The 15,470-nt window shown below is 43.6% G+C and overlaps 2 protein-coding genes across 7 annotated transcripts; one reads left to right on the forward strand and one right to left on the reverse strand.

Moving 5' to 3' along the window:
• Positions 1–2,336: 2,336 nt before the first annotated feature.
• LOC110504443 (F-box only protein 47) lies at positions 2,337–7,865 on the forward strand. Its single transcript, XM_021583204.2, has 11 exons — positions 2,337–2,513; positions 2,651–2,865; positions 3,088–3,267; positions 3,472–3,548; positions 5,454–5,531; positions 5,644–5,752; positions 5,831–6,004; positions 6,122–6,271; positions 6,764–6,906; positions 7,044–7,203; positions 7,298–7,865. Exons 2-11 carry the CDS (start codon positions 2,691–2,693, stop codon positions 7,393–7,395), a joined length of 1,344 nt encoding a protein of 447 aa, XP_021438879.2. The 5' UTR covers positions 2,337–2,513; positions 2,651–2,690; the 3' UTR covers positions 7,396–7,865.
• A 1,274-nt stretch (positions 7,866–9,139) lies between these two features.
• On the reverse strand, positions 9,140–11,890 carry LOC110505395 (ADP-ribosylation factor-like protein 6). 6 transcript variants are annotated; one of them, XM_036964580.1, is made up of 9 exons: positions 11,565–11,886; positions 11,262–11,309; positions 11,048–11,109; positions 10,848–10,916; positions 10,539–10,633; positions 10,294–10,423; positions 10,058–10,113; positions 9,906–9,918; positions 9,140–9,627 (listed from the first exon to the last, which is right to left on the reverse strand). In XM_036964580.1, the coding sequence occupies exons 1-9, from the start codon at positions 11,685–11,687 to the stop codon at positions 9,594–9,596; spliced, it is 630 nt and encodes a 209-aa protein (XP_036820475.1). In that variant the 5' UTR covers positions 11,688–11,886; the 3' UTR covers positions 9,140–9,593. The 6 variants fall into 6 exon arrangements, with proteins under 6 accessions (XP_036820475.1, XP_036820470.1, XP_036820491.1 ...); XM_036964575.1 differs by having other exon boundaries at positions 11,256–11,309; positions 11,565–11,885; XM_036964596.1 differs by lacking the exon at positions 11,262–11,309 and having other exon boundaries at positions 11,565–11,890.
• Positions 11,891–15,470: the final 3,580 nt, after the last annotated feature.

Below are 15,470 nucleotides of genomic sequence, written 5' to 3' on the forward strand. Positions count from 1 at the left end.
GAGTGATCATGGGCCTCTTGGCTGCATCTCTGATCAGTCTTCTCCTTGTATGAGCTGAAAGTTTAGAGGGACGGCCAGGTCTTGGTAGATTTGCAGTGGTCTGATAGTCCTTCCATTTCAATATTATCGCTTGCACAGTGCTCCTTGGGATGTTTAAAGCTTGGGAAATCTTTTTGTATCCAAATCCGGCTTTAAACTTCTTCACAACAGTATCTCGGACCTGCCTGGTGTGTTCCTTGTTCTTCATGATGCTCTCTGCGCTTTTAACGGACCTCTGAGACTATCACAGTGCAGGTGCATTTATACGGAGACTTGATTACACACAGGTGGATTGTATTTATCATCATTAGTCATTTAGGTCAACATTGGATCATTCAGAGATCCTCACTGAACTTCTGGAGAGAGTTTGCTGCACTGAAAGTAAAGGGGCTGAATAATTTTGCACGCCCAATTTTTCAGTTTTTGATTTGTTAAAAAAGTTTGAAATATCCAATAAATGTCGTTCCACTTCATGATTGTGTCCCACTTGTTGTTGATTCTTCACAAAAAAATACAGTTTTATATCTTTATGTTTGAAGCCTGAAATCTGGCAAAAGGTCGCAAAGTTGAAGGGGGCCGAATACTTTCGCAAGGCACTGTAGATTACCATCCTGCCCATGCTAGATTACAGAGACATAAATGTATCGATTGGCAGGTAAGGGTGCTCTCAAGCAGATGTTTTTTACCATTCGGCCATCAGATTCATCACCAATGCTCCTTTACAGGACACATCACTGCACTCTATACTCCTCTGTAAACGGGTCATCTCTGTATACCCATCGCAAGACCCACTGGTTGATGCTTATTTATAAAACCCTCTTAGGCCTCACTCCCCCCTATCTGAGATATCTACTGCAGCCCTCATTCTCCACATGCAACACCCGTTCTGCCAGTCACATTCTGTTAAAGGTCCCCAAAGCCCACACATCCCCGGGTCGCTCCTCTTTTCAGTTCGCTACAGCTAACGACTGGAACGAGCTGCAACAAACACTCAAACTGGACATTTTCATCTCAATCGCTTCATTCAAAGACTCAATCATGGACACTCTTACTTACAGTTGTGGCTGCTTTGCGTGATGTATTGTTGTCTCTACCTTCTTGACCTTTGTGCTGTTGACTTTGCCCAATAATGTTTGTACCATGTTTTTTTTGCTGCTACCATGTTGTGTTGCTACCATGTTGTTGTCATGTTGTGTTTCTACCATGCTGTGTAATGTGTTGCTGCCTTGCTATGTTGTTGTCTTAGGTCTCTCTTTATGTAGTGTTGTGTTGTCTCTCTCGTTGTGATGTGTGTTTTGTCCTATATTTATATTGTATTCATTAAAAAATAAAAAATAATAATCCCAGGCCCTGTCCCCGCAGGAGGCCTTTTGCCTTTTCATTGTAAATAAGAATTTGTTCTAAAATGACTTGCCTAGTTAAATACATTTTAAATAAATAAACATAAAGCTCTTATCATGGGACAACAGAGTGACACATAAGTACAGTACCTGATATACAGGAGATCCCATGTGGTGTGAGCTCATCCAAATCTGCTGGTTGCTCTTGATCTGGTCAGTGATACAGTCTGCCACTGTATTCTTAGTCCCATTCACTAAATTTGTGTCTAAGGACGCTATAGAAGACAGGCACACAAGGCTATATTCCCAATCTGGCTGTCATTCCTCCATACAGTAGCCTAGCAGTGGCTTTTCTAGCAGCCTAGTGCAGCCCATCCTGCCCTGTGTCAGTCTCTTTTATAGGATTATGTGTCCTGTGTATCTCCTCCAGAGGGAGATGCCATATGAGTACCGAGGAGTTAATAGCCTTAGGGGAAGCACAGTAATCCTCCATGCATTAGGGAGCTGTGCTGGGCCCATTAGCTGTGCTGGGCCACAACTCAAGGAAAGGCTAGAAACTATTGGGCCTCTGTCTGTAATTAGGTGTTTATTATCTGCTTCTAGGACAGCAAATATGACATTTATATTCGATTGATCATTGTAAGCACCTGTTGAATGCAGATAAGGCCTAAACATTTCACATTCTAATGGCTTTATTCATAGGCTACTGTTACAGTAGATCTAGAAACAGCATTTCAAAAAATCTGCTCATGTCATGTCAGACTAATCATTAGACTAGCCTACATGAGAGGGATGGGGATTATAGGCAAATATACATCGCACGTTTACATGACATTACAAAAGTAAAGTCAGCACAAAAACATTCAGAAAATGTTGATGGAAGGGAAGGTTATTTTTTTTCGCGCGAGATGAGTATTTCGCGGCAGAGCTGTTTTACTCGCGAGGGGTCGCCAAAAACAAGTCTGTCTGTAGTCCTACCTCAGCCTCAGGGGACGTTTCTTCTCAGCAGCTAGCTATCCAAAATATTCACTTTATAGTCTATGATAAATAAGAACAGTATAAGTCTGAAGACAGCTCACAAGTTTACTCAGTGTATGCTATTGTTGGATTCGTTTTCGCATCCAAAAGCTAAAGGTAAAGCCAGGCAAATGACAGCTAACGTTAGCTAGTTACAGTAGTTCACTCTTAAAGTTGACAGCTGTCTTTGATGTTGTTCTCTTTGGAAATAAATAAATAATTCTTGCCAAATGACCTTCAACCTTCAATCCTAGTTTATCCTCGGGTCAATAGCGGCCGGACAGTTTTGTGGCGATGGCGACAGTCGCCAGGAAATTCACCATGACCCAGAAGTTCCACCGCCGACGGTCCCGTCGCCAGCCCTATCCGGTGAGAACCATCACGACCCGGAGTCAGGGCATGGCCAGTGGCTGCTTCTTCGAGAGGCTGCCTGCAGAGGTCTTTGACATGGTCCTGGACAGACTCTCTGGTAGGTCTAACTAGCTAACTGCTTTTAAATACAATGAATGGAGGAAGGGAGAGATAGAAGGAAAGGAAGGCTGGCAGGCCTGTCAATGTGTATGTTGATTGTCATTGACCTAATGACGGTCTTTCCAGTCATGTCTTCTACTAAGCTAGCCAGCTGTGTGTGTGTGTGTGTGTGTGTGTGTGTGTGTGTGTGATATGACCCACATGCCTCTGTGTGTTGCAGTGCTTGAGATCAGTGTATTCAGCATGGTGTCCAAGGCCATCAGTCGCTACATTGTGAATCACATCTCTACTCAGACCTGGAGAAACAGAATGATCCTACAGAAGCTCCGGCACTGCTCCTCTCCCTCCTCTCCTCCTCCCAAAGAGGACCCCGCCACCCTGGGACACTACAAAGCGCTGGGTAGGTAGTAGATACAGCCTATAGGCGGAAATATTAAGTCAAGCACAGCACTTTTCATAATACACTCTAGGCTACCTCAAGATAACTGTGTCTAGAAGTGCTTTTTAGTCATGTTAGTGTTATGTCAATCTTTATTCATTCAGGGTTGAGAAACAGATGTAGTCATGGTGTCACCTTGTTGTTTGTTTCTGCTTGTTGTCTCAGGGTTGTTGTTCAAGAGGTGTACCCTGTTGCTACCTACAAAGGACAGGTTGAAGTTTATATATAGCAAGTTCTCCCAGGTAAGACAGAGAAAGGGAGATAGATAAGATTATGGAAATGAATGATAAGGATATTTAGCAATGTTGTTAAATTACTGTAGTAAAGCATGAGTTGTTACACATAAAAAATAAAAATTTAACCAGTTAATCATTATAACACAGGTTGTGAAATAAAATATTTTACCTAGTTACAGTTCACATGAGGAAATCAGTTTATTAAATGAAATGAATAAAAATCTAATCAAATGTGATTTGTCACATGCGCCGAATACACACAGTTGTAGACCTTACAATGAAATGCTTACTTACAAACCCTTAACCAACAATGCAGTTTTAAGAAAATACCCCCCAAAAAGTAAGAGATAAGAATAACAAATCATTAAAGAGCAGCAGTAAATAACAATAGCGGGGCTGTATACAGGGGGTACCGGTACAGAGTCAATGTTTGGGGGCACCGGTGTTGAGGTAATTGAGGTAGTATATACATGTAGGTAGAGTTATTAAAGTGACTATGCATAGATAATAACAGAGAGTTGCAGCAGCGTAGAGGGGGGGGGGGGGGGGCAATGCAAATAGTCTGGGTAGCTTTTTGATTAGCTGTTCAGGAGTCTTATGGCTTGGGGGTAGAAGCTGTTTAGAAGCCTCTTTGACCTAGACTTGGCGTTCCAGTACTGCTTGCCATGTGGTAGTAGAGAGAACAGTATATGAATAGGGTGGCTGAAGTCTTTAGGGCCTTCCTCTGACACCGCCTGGTATATAGGTCCTGGATGGCAGAAGTTTGACCATACGCACTACCGTCTGTAGTGCCTTGTGGTCGGAGGCCGAGCAGTTGCAACCCAGGATGCTCTCTGGTGTAGCTGTAAAAACATGCCAAATCCACATGTCTCCTGTGGGGGAAAAGGTTATGTCGTGCCCTCTTCACGACTGTTTTGGTGTGCTTGGTCAATGTTAGTTTGTTGGTGATGTGGATGCCAAGGAACTTGAAGCTCTTAACCTGCTCCGCTATAGCTCCGTCGATGAGAATGGGGGCGTGCTCGGTCCTTCTTTTCCTGTATTCCACAGTCATCTCTTTTGTCTTGATCACGTTGAGGGAGAGGTTGTTCTCCTTGAACCACACGGTCAGTTCTCTGACCTCCCTATAGGCTGTCTCATCGTTGTCGGTGATCAGGCCTACCACTGTTGTGTCGTCAGCAAACTTAATGATGGTGTTGGAGTTATGCCTGGCCATGCAGTCATGAGTGAACATGGAGTACAGGAGGGAACTGAGCACGCACCCCTGAGGTGCCCCCCGTGTCGAGGATCAGCGTGGCTGATGGGTTGTTACCTACACTTCCACCCGGGGGCGGCCCGTCAGAAAGTCCAGGATTAGGCCCTAATCTATGGATTTCACATGACTGGGCAGTGGTGCAGCCATGGGTGGGCCTTGGAGGGCATAGGCCCACCCTCTTGGCAGGCAGGTCCACCCACTGGTGACCCAGGCCCAGCCAATTAGAATGAGTTTTTCCCCACAAAATGGCTATTAAAGACAGAAATACTCCTCACATTTTAAAGTAGCCTTTTATTGTCCCCAGCACAAGGCCTTTGAAACATTTCTGGGATTTTTTATTTCAGCTCGTGAAACATGGCACCAACACTTTACATGTTGCGTTTATATTTTTGTTCAGTGTTGTAAGGCCTACATACTGTAGATTAGTGCTTCAACCCTGTTGCTGGAGAGCTATCCTCCTGTAGTAGGTTTTCAATCCAACCACAGGTGTAACTAACCTGATTCAGCTAATCAACCAGCTAGTTATTAGAATCAGGTTTTCTAGATTATGGTTGGAACAAAAACCTACAGGACGGCAGCTCTCCAGGAACAGGGTTGGAGAGACAGATTGTAGATGTCCATAGACTTACATAGACTGCTTGTCTCTCCCTGCCTCTCAGGTCCCGTGCTTCATGATGGAGCAGTGCACTGCCTCAACAGGCTGCCCTTTCTTCTCCAGCTACGGAGTTTTCTTGCAGGTGAGACCCTAAAGTAGTTTCAAAAGAAAAATACCCATGAAACACACAAGACAAATCTTTTCAGTCTCCTGAAAAAAAGATATGTAACAGATCATTGCTGTTTGACTGACAGACATTGATTGCGGGCTGGGATGAGCTGGAGTGTCACCGGGTCTTCAACTTCCTGTGTGACTTCACAAACCTTCCCCGGAAGATCGAGTTGGTCGTCACTGGAAAGCCAGGTGGGTGTCTGTCCCTAATTCAGAGCGAGAGGGTGTGAGGAGGAAAGAGAGACAGTAATGTTTCCCCTCTGTGTCTAGGAGCATGTCAGCGGTTGGAGCTGCAGATCCGTGCGTTCTGTCGTCAGGTTCTGTTGGAGCCGTGGAGCAGCCGAAGAGACACTCTGTTCTGGCTCACCAGGATCCTCCAGTCCTGGCCCATGGTCTCACAGGCCAGGCTACTGTTCATACTCTATGGACCACGGCTGCCTGACGGTTAGTATGCAGTGAGTTTGTGCATGTGTGTACATCCTCCAACCCTGGCCCATGGTAGAGAGTGTGAGTGTGAGTGTGTGTGTGTGTGTGTGTATTAACAGTCTGTATTTTTTCCAGGTTCTCTGGGCTGGCAGGAGCAGCTGGGTGCAGGAGTAGCCCAGTGTTCTCTGTGGGACTTGGCCAAGGCTGTGATCCTGCTCCACAGTGACCTGGAGGCTAGAGACTGGACCACTGACACCGTACTGGCCATACTGGAGGAACTCACAGGTACACACACTTTAACCTTTTACTGTAGTGGGCTAAATCACGGTCACACGGAGTGATTCTTAGTAGCCTTAAACAAATCTACTTTGAAACAAAGTATTTACCTCACGCACATGGGCTTACAAAAAAGAAGACACCTGTACCATGTCAGATATAGAGCTGAGTTTGCATCCAAATATTACACTTTATATACATCACAGTAGACTGAAATATAACAAAACTGTTTGACATAGAAACACTGGATTTTCATTGTTTAAAAAATAATCTTTATTAATTATGAAATAAATAATCTTTATTAATTATAAAATAAATAATCTTTATTAATTATGAAATTATGAAAAATATTAATAACATTCCACCCGTGAGGCGAAAGAGGGCACTTTTCGTTGTTGACTGCACGAAAGGGCTACCATATCTTAACACACACACACACACCTTTATTCAGATGCACACAGCGTCTTCGTTGTGCTCATCACATCTCTCTGGTCTCCCCAGTGCTCCCCCAGGCGTGGCATGTAGAGAGCGTGGCCAGGCTGTTGATCCTGTGTGGGAACAGTCTGTGTTACAGTATTCTGGCTAGCAAGGCTCTCAACGGACGCCTCTTTGAGATCTCACGACTCCTCGTCTACCTCATACTGGTCAGTACACATCTGTGTGTGTGAGAAGGATGGCTATTCAAATCAAATCAAATATACACATATTTACCAGATGTTATTGCAGGTGTAGCGAAATGCTTGTGTGTGTTATAGTTATGTTTCATATGTGTGTATTGTAGGTGTGTGAGAAGGACGGCTACTGTATGAACTGGTCGGTGAGGATGGTGCAGCAGGTGTGCCAGGTGTTCTTGTCGCCGTCAGACAGGTGGTCATTCATCCAGAGCGTTGAGAACATGTTCTCAGAGGTTACCATGGAGATGTACGAGGTTGTCGTGGCAGGTGAGGACATGACAGGGCAGGTGGTTCACTATGTTTGGTCCCAGATAGCCAAATGGTCTTTGTCTGTACTGTCAGTAATCTCCCTCTCTTTCAGGTAACCGTCATGAGGACATGGAGACCTTCCAGTGCCTCCTGAATGCCAGCGCTCACTTCCACACTGAGATAGTCTACATGTTCCTCAAGAAGGCTTGAGGACAGAGAAAGGAAAGTCAGGGGCTGAAGAGATAAAGGGGTGAGGAGATAGAAGAAAAGGAGAGAGTAGGGACACTGTCAGGGAAATGATGATCTGAAGGTTTGTGTTTGAGCAGATAGAGGGATATAAAAGGAGTGAAGGTAGCCCAAGACGATAGGGAAAATTAAGGGTTTCTTCTCCCTTTGTCAACAGTATTCACATCATTACACTTTTATACTTTTGTTATACAGCTTATTTATACTTTTGTAAATGAACCTCTTTAAAATATTGGTATCCTGTAAAGGGAGTATTTAATTATATTTATAGATTTATTAACCTAAGTTTGCAACTATTTATTAGCATTTCATAAAGGTGTTCAACTTCTACAGTATAACGGTTATGATGCATTGATTGTACTTGATGCTTCTGTGTTGATGGAAGCTGAAACTCATCTGTTTTTGCATAAATTATTAAAATGGAATTTGGGGTCTACAGTGTTGATTCACTATTATCTCCTCTCACTATGTGAGATCAATGAACATAAAGATCCAGCAAATAGAAAGATAAATTGTCACCCCCTTTGATGAAAAGGAAGAGACTACAAATCAAGAAAATACCAAGCCGTTTGTTTTCATTAAAACATCCCAATATATAGGAATATATTTAGCACTGACTGGTGTAATAAACTCAGCAATAACAAAAAAACATATTTTTCAGGTCTTACAAAGGTAATTCGTAAAAATCCAAATAACTTCACAGATCTACATTGTAAAGGGTTTAAAGACTGTTTTCCGTGCTTGTTCAATCACGCATGAGCAATTAATGAACATGCACCTGTGGAAAGGTCGTTAAGACTAACAGCTTACAGACGGCAGGCAATTAAGGTCACAGTTACACCAGGAACGCACATTCCCTGCATCAGTGCTCAGACTGTCCGCAATAGGCTGAGAGGCTGGACTAAGGAAGGTCCTCACCAGACATCACCGGCAACAACGTCGCCTATGGGCACAAACCCACCGTCGCTGGACCAGACAGGACTGGCAAAAAGTGCTCTTCACTGACGAGTCGCGGTTTTGTCTCACCAGGGGTGATGGTCGGATTCACGTTTATCGTCGGAAGTAATGAGCGTTACACTGACGCCTGTACTCTCCAGTGGGATTGATTTGGAGGTGGAGGGTCCGTCATGGTCTGGGGCGGTGTGTCACAGCATCATCGGACTGAGCTTGTTGTCATTGCAGGCAATCTCAACACTGCGTTACAGGGAAGACATTCTCCTCCCTCATGTGGTATCCTTCCTGCAGACTCATCCTGACATGACAGTCCAGCATGACAATGCTGATTGTCTGCAAGACAGGAATGTCAGTGTTCTGCCATGGCCAGCGAAGAGCCCGGATCTCAATCCCATTGAGCGTGTCTGGGACCTGTTGGATCGGAGGGTGAGGGCTAATGCCATTCCCCCCAGAAATGTCCGGGAACTTGCAGGTGCCTTGGTGGAAGAGTGGGGTAACATCTCACAGCAAAAACTGCCAAATGTGGTGCAGTTCATGAGGAGGAGATGCACTGCACTATTTAATGCATCTGGTGGCCACACCAGATACTGACTGTTACTTTTGATTTTGAACCCCCTTTGTTCAGGGACACATTATTCCATTTCTGTTAGTCACTTGTCTGGAACTTGTTCAGTTTATGTCTCAGTTGTTGAATATTATGTTCATACAAATATTTACTCATGTTAAGTTTGCTGAAAATAAACGCAGTTGACAGTGAGAGGACATTTATTTTTTTGCTGAGTATGTCTGAAAAACAGTCACAGCACATTAAATGGCATAAAAAAAACAAGCATTAAGTACAGCTCAGAAATGTAGAGGGTAAAAATGTTACAACAGAATACATTAATCATATCTTTCCACATTCAGACAGCACAGTTACACACCACGTGCTGTAACACTGAATAACACACAAACAATCTCGGAGGGTAGTTTCTACACTGCAACAAGCTGTTCAGCAACACTCCACATCAACACTTTACAACAGTATCATACAGCAGGCATCATGACAGAGTAACAAATAGAAAGAGGAAACAAGTGATTCCCTTGCACCGTATAAATAGTGACATCAGATAACCAAAGACACACCCAGTTGGAGGAGCCATGTTGTAGTCACTGAGGCCTCTCTCTTCTCCCCATCACGATCCTTCATCATAAGCATTTCATCCATTTTATTTCATCAAGTCTTCATTGTTTTGATATGATCTGTTTATAAAGATATGGACATTTCATGAGATTAAAGTTACAACGAACAGCCTGAACAATAAGACCTGAAGTTACACAAAACACCTAGAACAGTACGGCACTAGAGAGTTAAGAATAGGGGAGTTTAATCATCATTACCCATATGTCAACATTATACCATAATTGCAGTGTTTAAGACTAAATACAGTCTCCCCTGTACCTAACTCATCAACATCCATCTGTACTTCACCAAGTCCACCACAGTGACATAAACTAATGTGAGTTCACATAATACTTACTGTGCAATTTGCTCTATGGGTAAGGTGGAACAAAACAGAATAATTCACTATTGTTGTCAAAATTACATTACAAAAAAGTTATTTACACACACACACACACACACACACACACACACACACACACGCACACACACACACACAGAGTACTGTACCTTGTAGCCAGTCCACCCCCTCCATTAGACCCTCTCCTTTTACAGCATTACTGGCACTAAAACAGATGGACAGAAGCTAGTAACCTATCCCAATATCACTGTATGTGTCTGTACCTTCTTGTGTGTGTGTGTGTGTGTGTGTGTGTGTGTGTGTGTGTGTGTGTGTGTGTGTGTGTGTGTGTGTGTGTGTGTGTGTGTGTGTGTGTGTGAGAGACTAGGATAGAGTTGTGTCTTACCATATATGCCAGGGTTTGTCCTTGATGTTTTCCAGACAGAGCAGCTGAGAGACTTTGACTAAAGACATGGCTTCTCTCAGGTCACTCTTATTAGCAAAGAACAGCACTGGCAACCTCCTGCTGCGGATGTCTGTAGGGAGCAGGAATGCAGGAGAACAGGTGAAAAAACAGGTGGCTCTCTGTCTGTCTGCCCCCACCCCCCCTTCCTTTCTCTCCCCCTCTCTCTCTTGCTCTCAATCTCTGACCTTGGTGATTGAGAAGAGTATCCAGCTCTTCTTTGGCAACGACCATCCGTAATTTATCTCCACTATCGATGACAAATATGATGGCGTGACTCTCTCTGTGGACACAAGAAACAGGATAAACAACACTGAATCTGATCTCTACATCACTAATAACTACTACTTGGAGACGGGGGTAGGGTTGTGTAACCATTAAAACGGCTCTACAGGCAATACTTGATTACTCTAAGATCAGAGGTAAGGCACCACAGGCTCAACATGTCTCATCACATAATGCAGTTCTAGATAAACATTGCCGGTGTAAAGTCTTACTTGTAGTAATGTTCCCATAGGTTTCTATATCTGCTCTGACCAGACATGTCAAACACTGTGAAGGACAAACTTTGTAGAGACACAACATACATGTTACCGATCAACATACACAATAGAATAAGTATCAAATAATATCATTCTTATTACTATCATCTGGTTCACTAAGTTAAACAAAGTTTACATAAGAAGTAAATTACTACCTTGAACTCTTGAATTTTTCTATGTTGAAGCCAATAGTTGGGACAATGTCTTGTGTCTGGGTCTGTAATACACACAGAGACAGAGACACAGACACACGCAGGCACGCGCGCACACACACACACACACAATAACAAACACAGACAAAAAAACAGTAACTTAACTTTGTCAAAATATATGGTAAAATAGGGTGAAATAGGCTGTACTGACCTTTACCTGACTAACATGTTTCCAGTCGTCTGAGAGTGGGCCAAATAAGCTTTGCTGAAAACAAGCAATCGGTGGATGATTGCAGTGCAATCGATGCGATGACACTCACAGCTCTTATACATTAGCAACATCTCTGTCTCAGCTAACTCTCAATATATAAAACTCCATCTCTTTCCACTGACAGCTTTCCACTGACAGGCCCGCGCGCGGCTACAGTAGGACATCACATCAACAAGTTACAATTTACAGCGCAATCAAATACATCAGTCAATGGCCTATATTATAGTTGGGCCATGTCAGTGGACTTACATTAGTGGGTTTGAGTTGGTTGATGATGGTCGTTTTCCCGCTGTTGTCCAGTCCCAAACACAACACGTTCACTTCTTTCTTCTTCAGCCCCAGCCATCCCGACAGTTTATCTAACAGGCCCATGTGTCCCACTTAAAACATTTGATCCTAAGGTTAAGTGTATTTGGTACAGGATATCTACTCCCTCGAGATATCGTCGAACGTTTCTACCATTTCTCGCCGCAATTTAGTCTTAACATATTAAAATAGAATGTTGCCGTGGATATAAGGACAAGGTAACAGCAGCAGGCTGGCTGTCCTGGCTTGGAATAAGCCTATTAGAGTGAAGTAATGCTCTTGAACCTCCTCGTGACCTGCTTCGCAATACGGAGTGACTCTGAGATGGACATGCGATAATGTTCATTTCATGCTCATTACATACATACCCACAGAAGCCAAATTACAGTCATGCGTTATTCTTTACAGTGCACTGTAATAGCCATACACTTGGTGCTTTTGGCAATTTAATTTTGTCCAAACAATATAGTATTAGCCTATACACAAAAACACGAGTTGATTAATATGAATAAATTAACAAACATCATGACAATAGCAGAACAGGACTTTTCCCCTTTGCTTCATCCATGGTTGATAAATTACTCACAGGTAGGTAGGTAGTAAACATGTTGAAATCCTTCACCTCTGCACTAATAATGCACGGTCCAACAGCGCCATCGCCTGGCCAGTATTAACAAGTTCACCTGAAATATATCCTTCAAACACTTGTGGACACCGGTGTTATTCTTTTAATAAAGCTGGTAAATAATAGCAACTGCTCTCTGGTTGGTATTTGTACTTTATAGCAGAGTCTTTAAGATTGACATCAAAAGGAAAAGATGCTGATGAAGATTTTTTTTTTACCCACTTGGAAATCCACAAGGTTGATTTGATTTTGGAGAAATCTTCATAAATCAATTCTTTATAAAGCAATGATTGTTCTACAAAAATGTTAACAAACTTTCCATGTTTTTGTTTTGATAAAGGCTATTAATTAGACACTAGCACCTATTCGAGGCACCAATTTATCCTTATCAGCCTGGAAGGAGCCTTTACTATTGGGAGGCACCTAGGTTCCCTTACCAGCATGTGAGACACTTATTTATCCTTACCAGCCTGGGGGGAGCCTTTATTATACACCAGCCTGGGAGGCAACTAGTTATCCTTATCAGCCTGCAAGGCACCTATTTATCCTTAACCAGCCTGGGAGGAGCCTTTATTATACACCAGCCTGAGAGGAACCTTTATTATACACCAGCCTGAGAGGAACCTTTATTATACACCAGCCTGGGAGGAGCCTTTATTATACACCAGCCTGAGAGGAACCTTTATTATACACCAGCCTGGGAGGAACCTTTATTATACACCAGCCTGGGAGGAACCTTTATTATACACCAGCCTGAGAGGAACCTTTATTATACACCAGCCTGGGAGGAGCCTTTATTATACACCAGCCTGAGAGGAACCTTTATTATACACCAGCCTGGGAGGAACCTTTATTATACACCAGCCTGGGAGGAACCTTTATTATACACCAGCCTGGGGAGTAACCTTTATTATACAACAGCCTGGGAGGAACCTTTATTATACACCAGCCTGGGAGGAACCTTTATTATACACCAGCCTGAGAGGAACCTTTATTATACACCAGCCTGGGAGGAGCCTTTATTATACACCAGCCTGGGAGGAGCCTTTATTATACACCAGCCTGAGAGGAACCTTTATTATACACCAGCCTGAGAGGAACCTTTATTATACACCAGCCTGAGAGGAACCTTTATTATACACCAGCCTGGGAGGAGCCTTTATTATACACCAGCCTGAGAGGAACCTTTATTATACACCAGCCTGGGAGGAGCCTTTATTATACACCAGCCTGGGAGGAACCTTTATTATACACCAGCCTGAGAGGAACCTTTATTATACACCAGCCTGGAAGGAACCTTTATTATACACCAGCCTGAGAGGAACCTTTATTATACACCAGCCTGGGAGGAACCTTTATTATACACCAGCCTGGGAGGAACCTTTATTATACACCAGCCTGGGAGGAGCCTTTATTATACACCAGCCTGGGAGGAGCCTTTATTATACACCAGCCTGGGAGGAACCTTTATTATACACCAGCCTGGGAGGAACCTTTATTATACACCAGCCTGGGAGGAACCTTTATTATACACCAGCCTGGGGAGTAACCTTTATTATACACCAGCCTGGAAGGAACCTTTATTATACACCAGCCTGGGGAGTAACCTTTATTATACACCAGCCTGAGAGGAACCTTTATTATACACCAGCCTGGGGAGTAACCTTTATTATACACCAGCCTGAGAGGAACCTTTATTATACACCAGCCTGGGAGGAACCTTTATTATACACCAGCCTGGGAGGAACCTTTATTATACACCAGCCTGAGAGGAACCTTTATTATACACCAGCCTGGGAGGAACCTTTATTATACACCAGCCTGGGAGGAACCTTTATTATACACCAGCCTGGGAGGAACCTTTATTATACACCAGCCTGAGAGGAACCTTTATTATACACCAGCCTGGGAGGAACCTTTATTATACACCAGCCTGGGAGGAACCTTTATTATACACCAGCCTGAGAGGAACCTTTATTATACACCAGCCTGGGAGGAGCCTTTATTATACACCAGCCTGGGAGGAACCTTTATTATACACCAGCCTGAGAGGAACCTTTATTATACACCAGCCTGGGGAGTAACCTTTATTATACACCAGCCTGAGAGGAACCTTTATTATACACCAGCCTGGGAGGAGCCTTTATTATACACCAGCCTGGGAGGAGCCTTTATTATACACCAGCCTGGGAGGAGCCTTTATTATACACCAGCCTGGGAGGAACCTTTATTATACACCAGCCTGGGAGGAACCTTTATTATACACCAGCCTGGGAGGAACCTTTATTATACACCAGCCTGAGAGGAACCTTTATTATACACCAGCCTGGGAGGAACCTTTATTATACACCAGCCTGGGAGGAACCTTTATTATACACCAGCCTGGGAGGAGCCATTATTATACACCAGCCTGAGAGGAACCTTTAATATACACCAGCCTGAGAGGAACCTTTATTATACACCAGCCTGGGAGGAACCTTTATTATACACCAGCCTGGGAGGAACCTTTATTATACACCAGCCTGGGAGGAGCCTTTATTATACACCAGCCTGGGAGGAGCCTTTATTATACACCAGCCTGAGAGGAACCTTTATTATACACCAGCCTGAGAGGAACCTTTATTATACACCAGCCTGGGAGGAACCTTTATTATACACCATCCTGGGAGGAACCTTTATTATACACCAGCCTGGGGAGTAACCTTTATTATACACCAGCCTGGGGAGGAACCTTTATTATACACCAGCCTGGGGAGGAACCTTTATTATACACCAGCCTGGGAGGAGCCTTTATTATACACCAGCCTGGGGAGTAACCTTTATTATACACCAGCCTGGGAGGAACCTTTATTATACACCAGCCTGGGAGGAACCTTTATTATACACCAGCCTGAGAGGAACCTTTATTATACACCAGCCTGGGAGGAACCTTTATTATACACCAGCCTGGGAGGAACCTTTATTATACACCAGCCTGGGAGGAACCTTTATTATACACCAGCCTGAGAGGAACCTTTATTATACACCAGCCTGGGGAGGAACCTTTATTATACACCAGCCTGGGGAGTAACCTTTATTATACACCAGCCTGGGAGGAACCTATTCATCCTTAACCAGCCTGAGAGGAACCTTTATTATACACCAGCCTGAGAGGAACCTTTATTATACACCAGCCTGAGAGGAACCTTTATTATACACCAGCCTGAGAGGAACCTTTATTATAC

Source organism: Oncorhynchus mykiss, chromosome 3 (assembly GCF_013265735.2).
Source record: "Oncorhynchus mykiss isolate Arlee chromosome 3, USDA_OmykA_1.1, whole genome shotgun sequence".
In the NCBI taxonomy this organism is placed as follows: domain Eukaryota; kingdom Metazoa; phylum Chordata; class Actinopteri; order Salmoniformes; family Salmonidae; genus Oncorhynchus; species Oncorhynchus mykiss.

Bases quoted from the DNA above. Each gene is read 5' to 3' on its own strand.
- LOC110505395 (XM_036964575.1), bottom strand. From the start codon at position 11,687: ATGGGCCTGTTAGATAAACTGTCGGGATGGCTGGGGCTGAAGAAGAAA. The intron at 10,634-10,847 runs GTAAGACTTTAC...TTGTGTCCACAG, and splicing joins CTATGGGAACATTACTACAA to AGAGAGTCACGCCATCATAT. The intron at 10,424-10,538 runs GTCAGAGATTGA...TGCTCCCTACAG, and splicing joins TACTCTTCTCAATCACCAAG to ACATCCGCAGCAGGAGGTTG.
- LOC110504443 (XM_021583204.2), top strand. From the start codon at position 2,691: ATGGCGACAGTCGCCAGGAAATTCACCATGACCCAGAAGTTCCACCGC. The intron at 2,866-3,087 runs GTAGGTCTAACT...TGTGTGTTGCAG, and splicing joins GGTCCTGGACAGACTCTCTG to TGCTTGAGATCAGTGTATTC. The intron at 3,549-5,453 runs GTAAGACAGAGA...CCTGCCTCTCAG, and splicing joins TATATAGCAAGTTCTCCCAG to GTCCCGTGCTTCATGATGGA.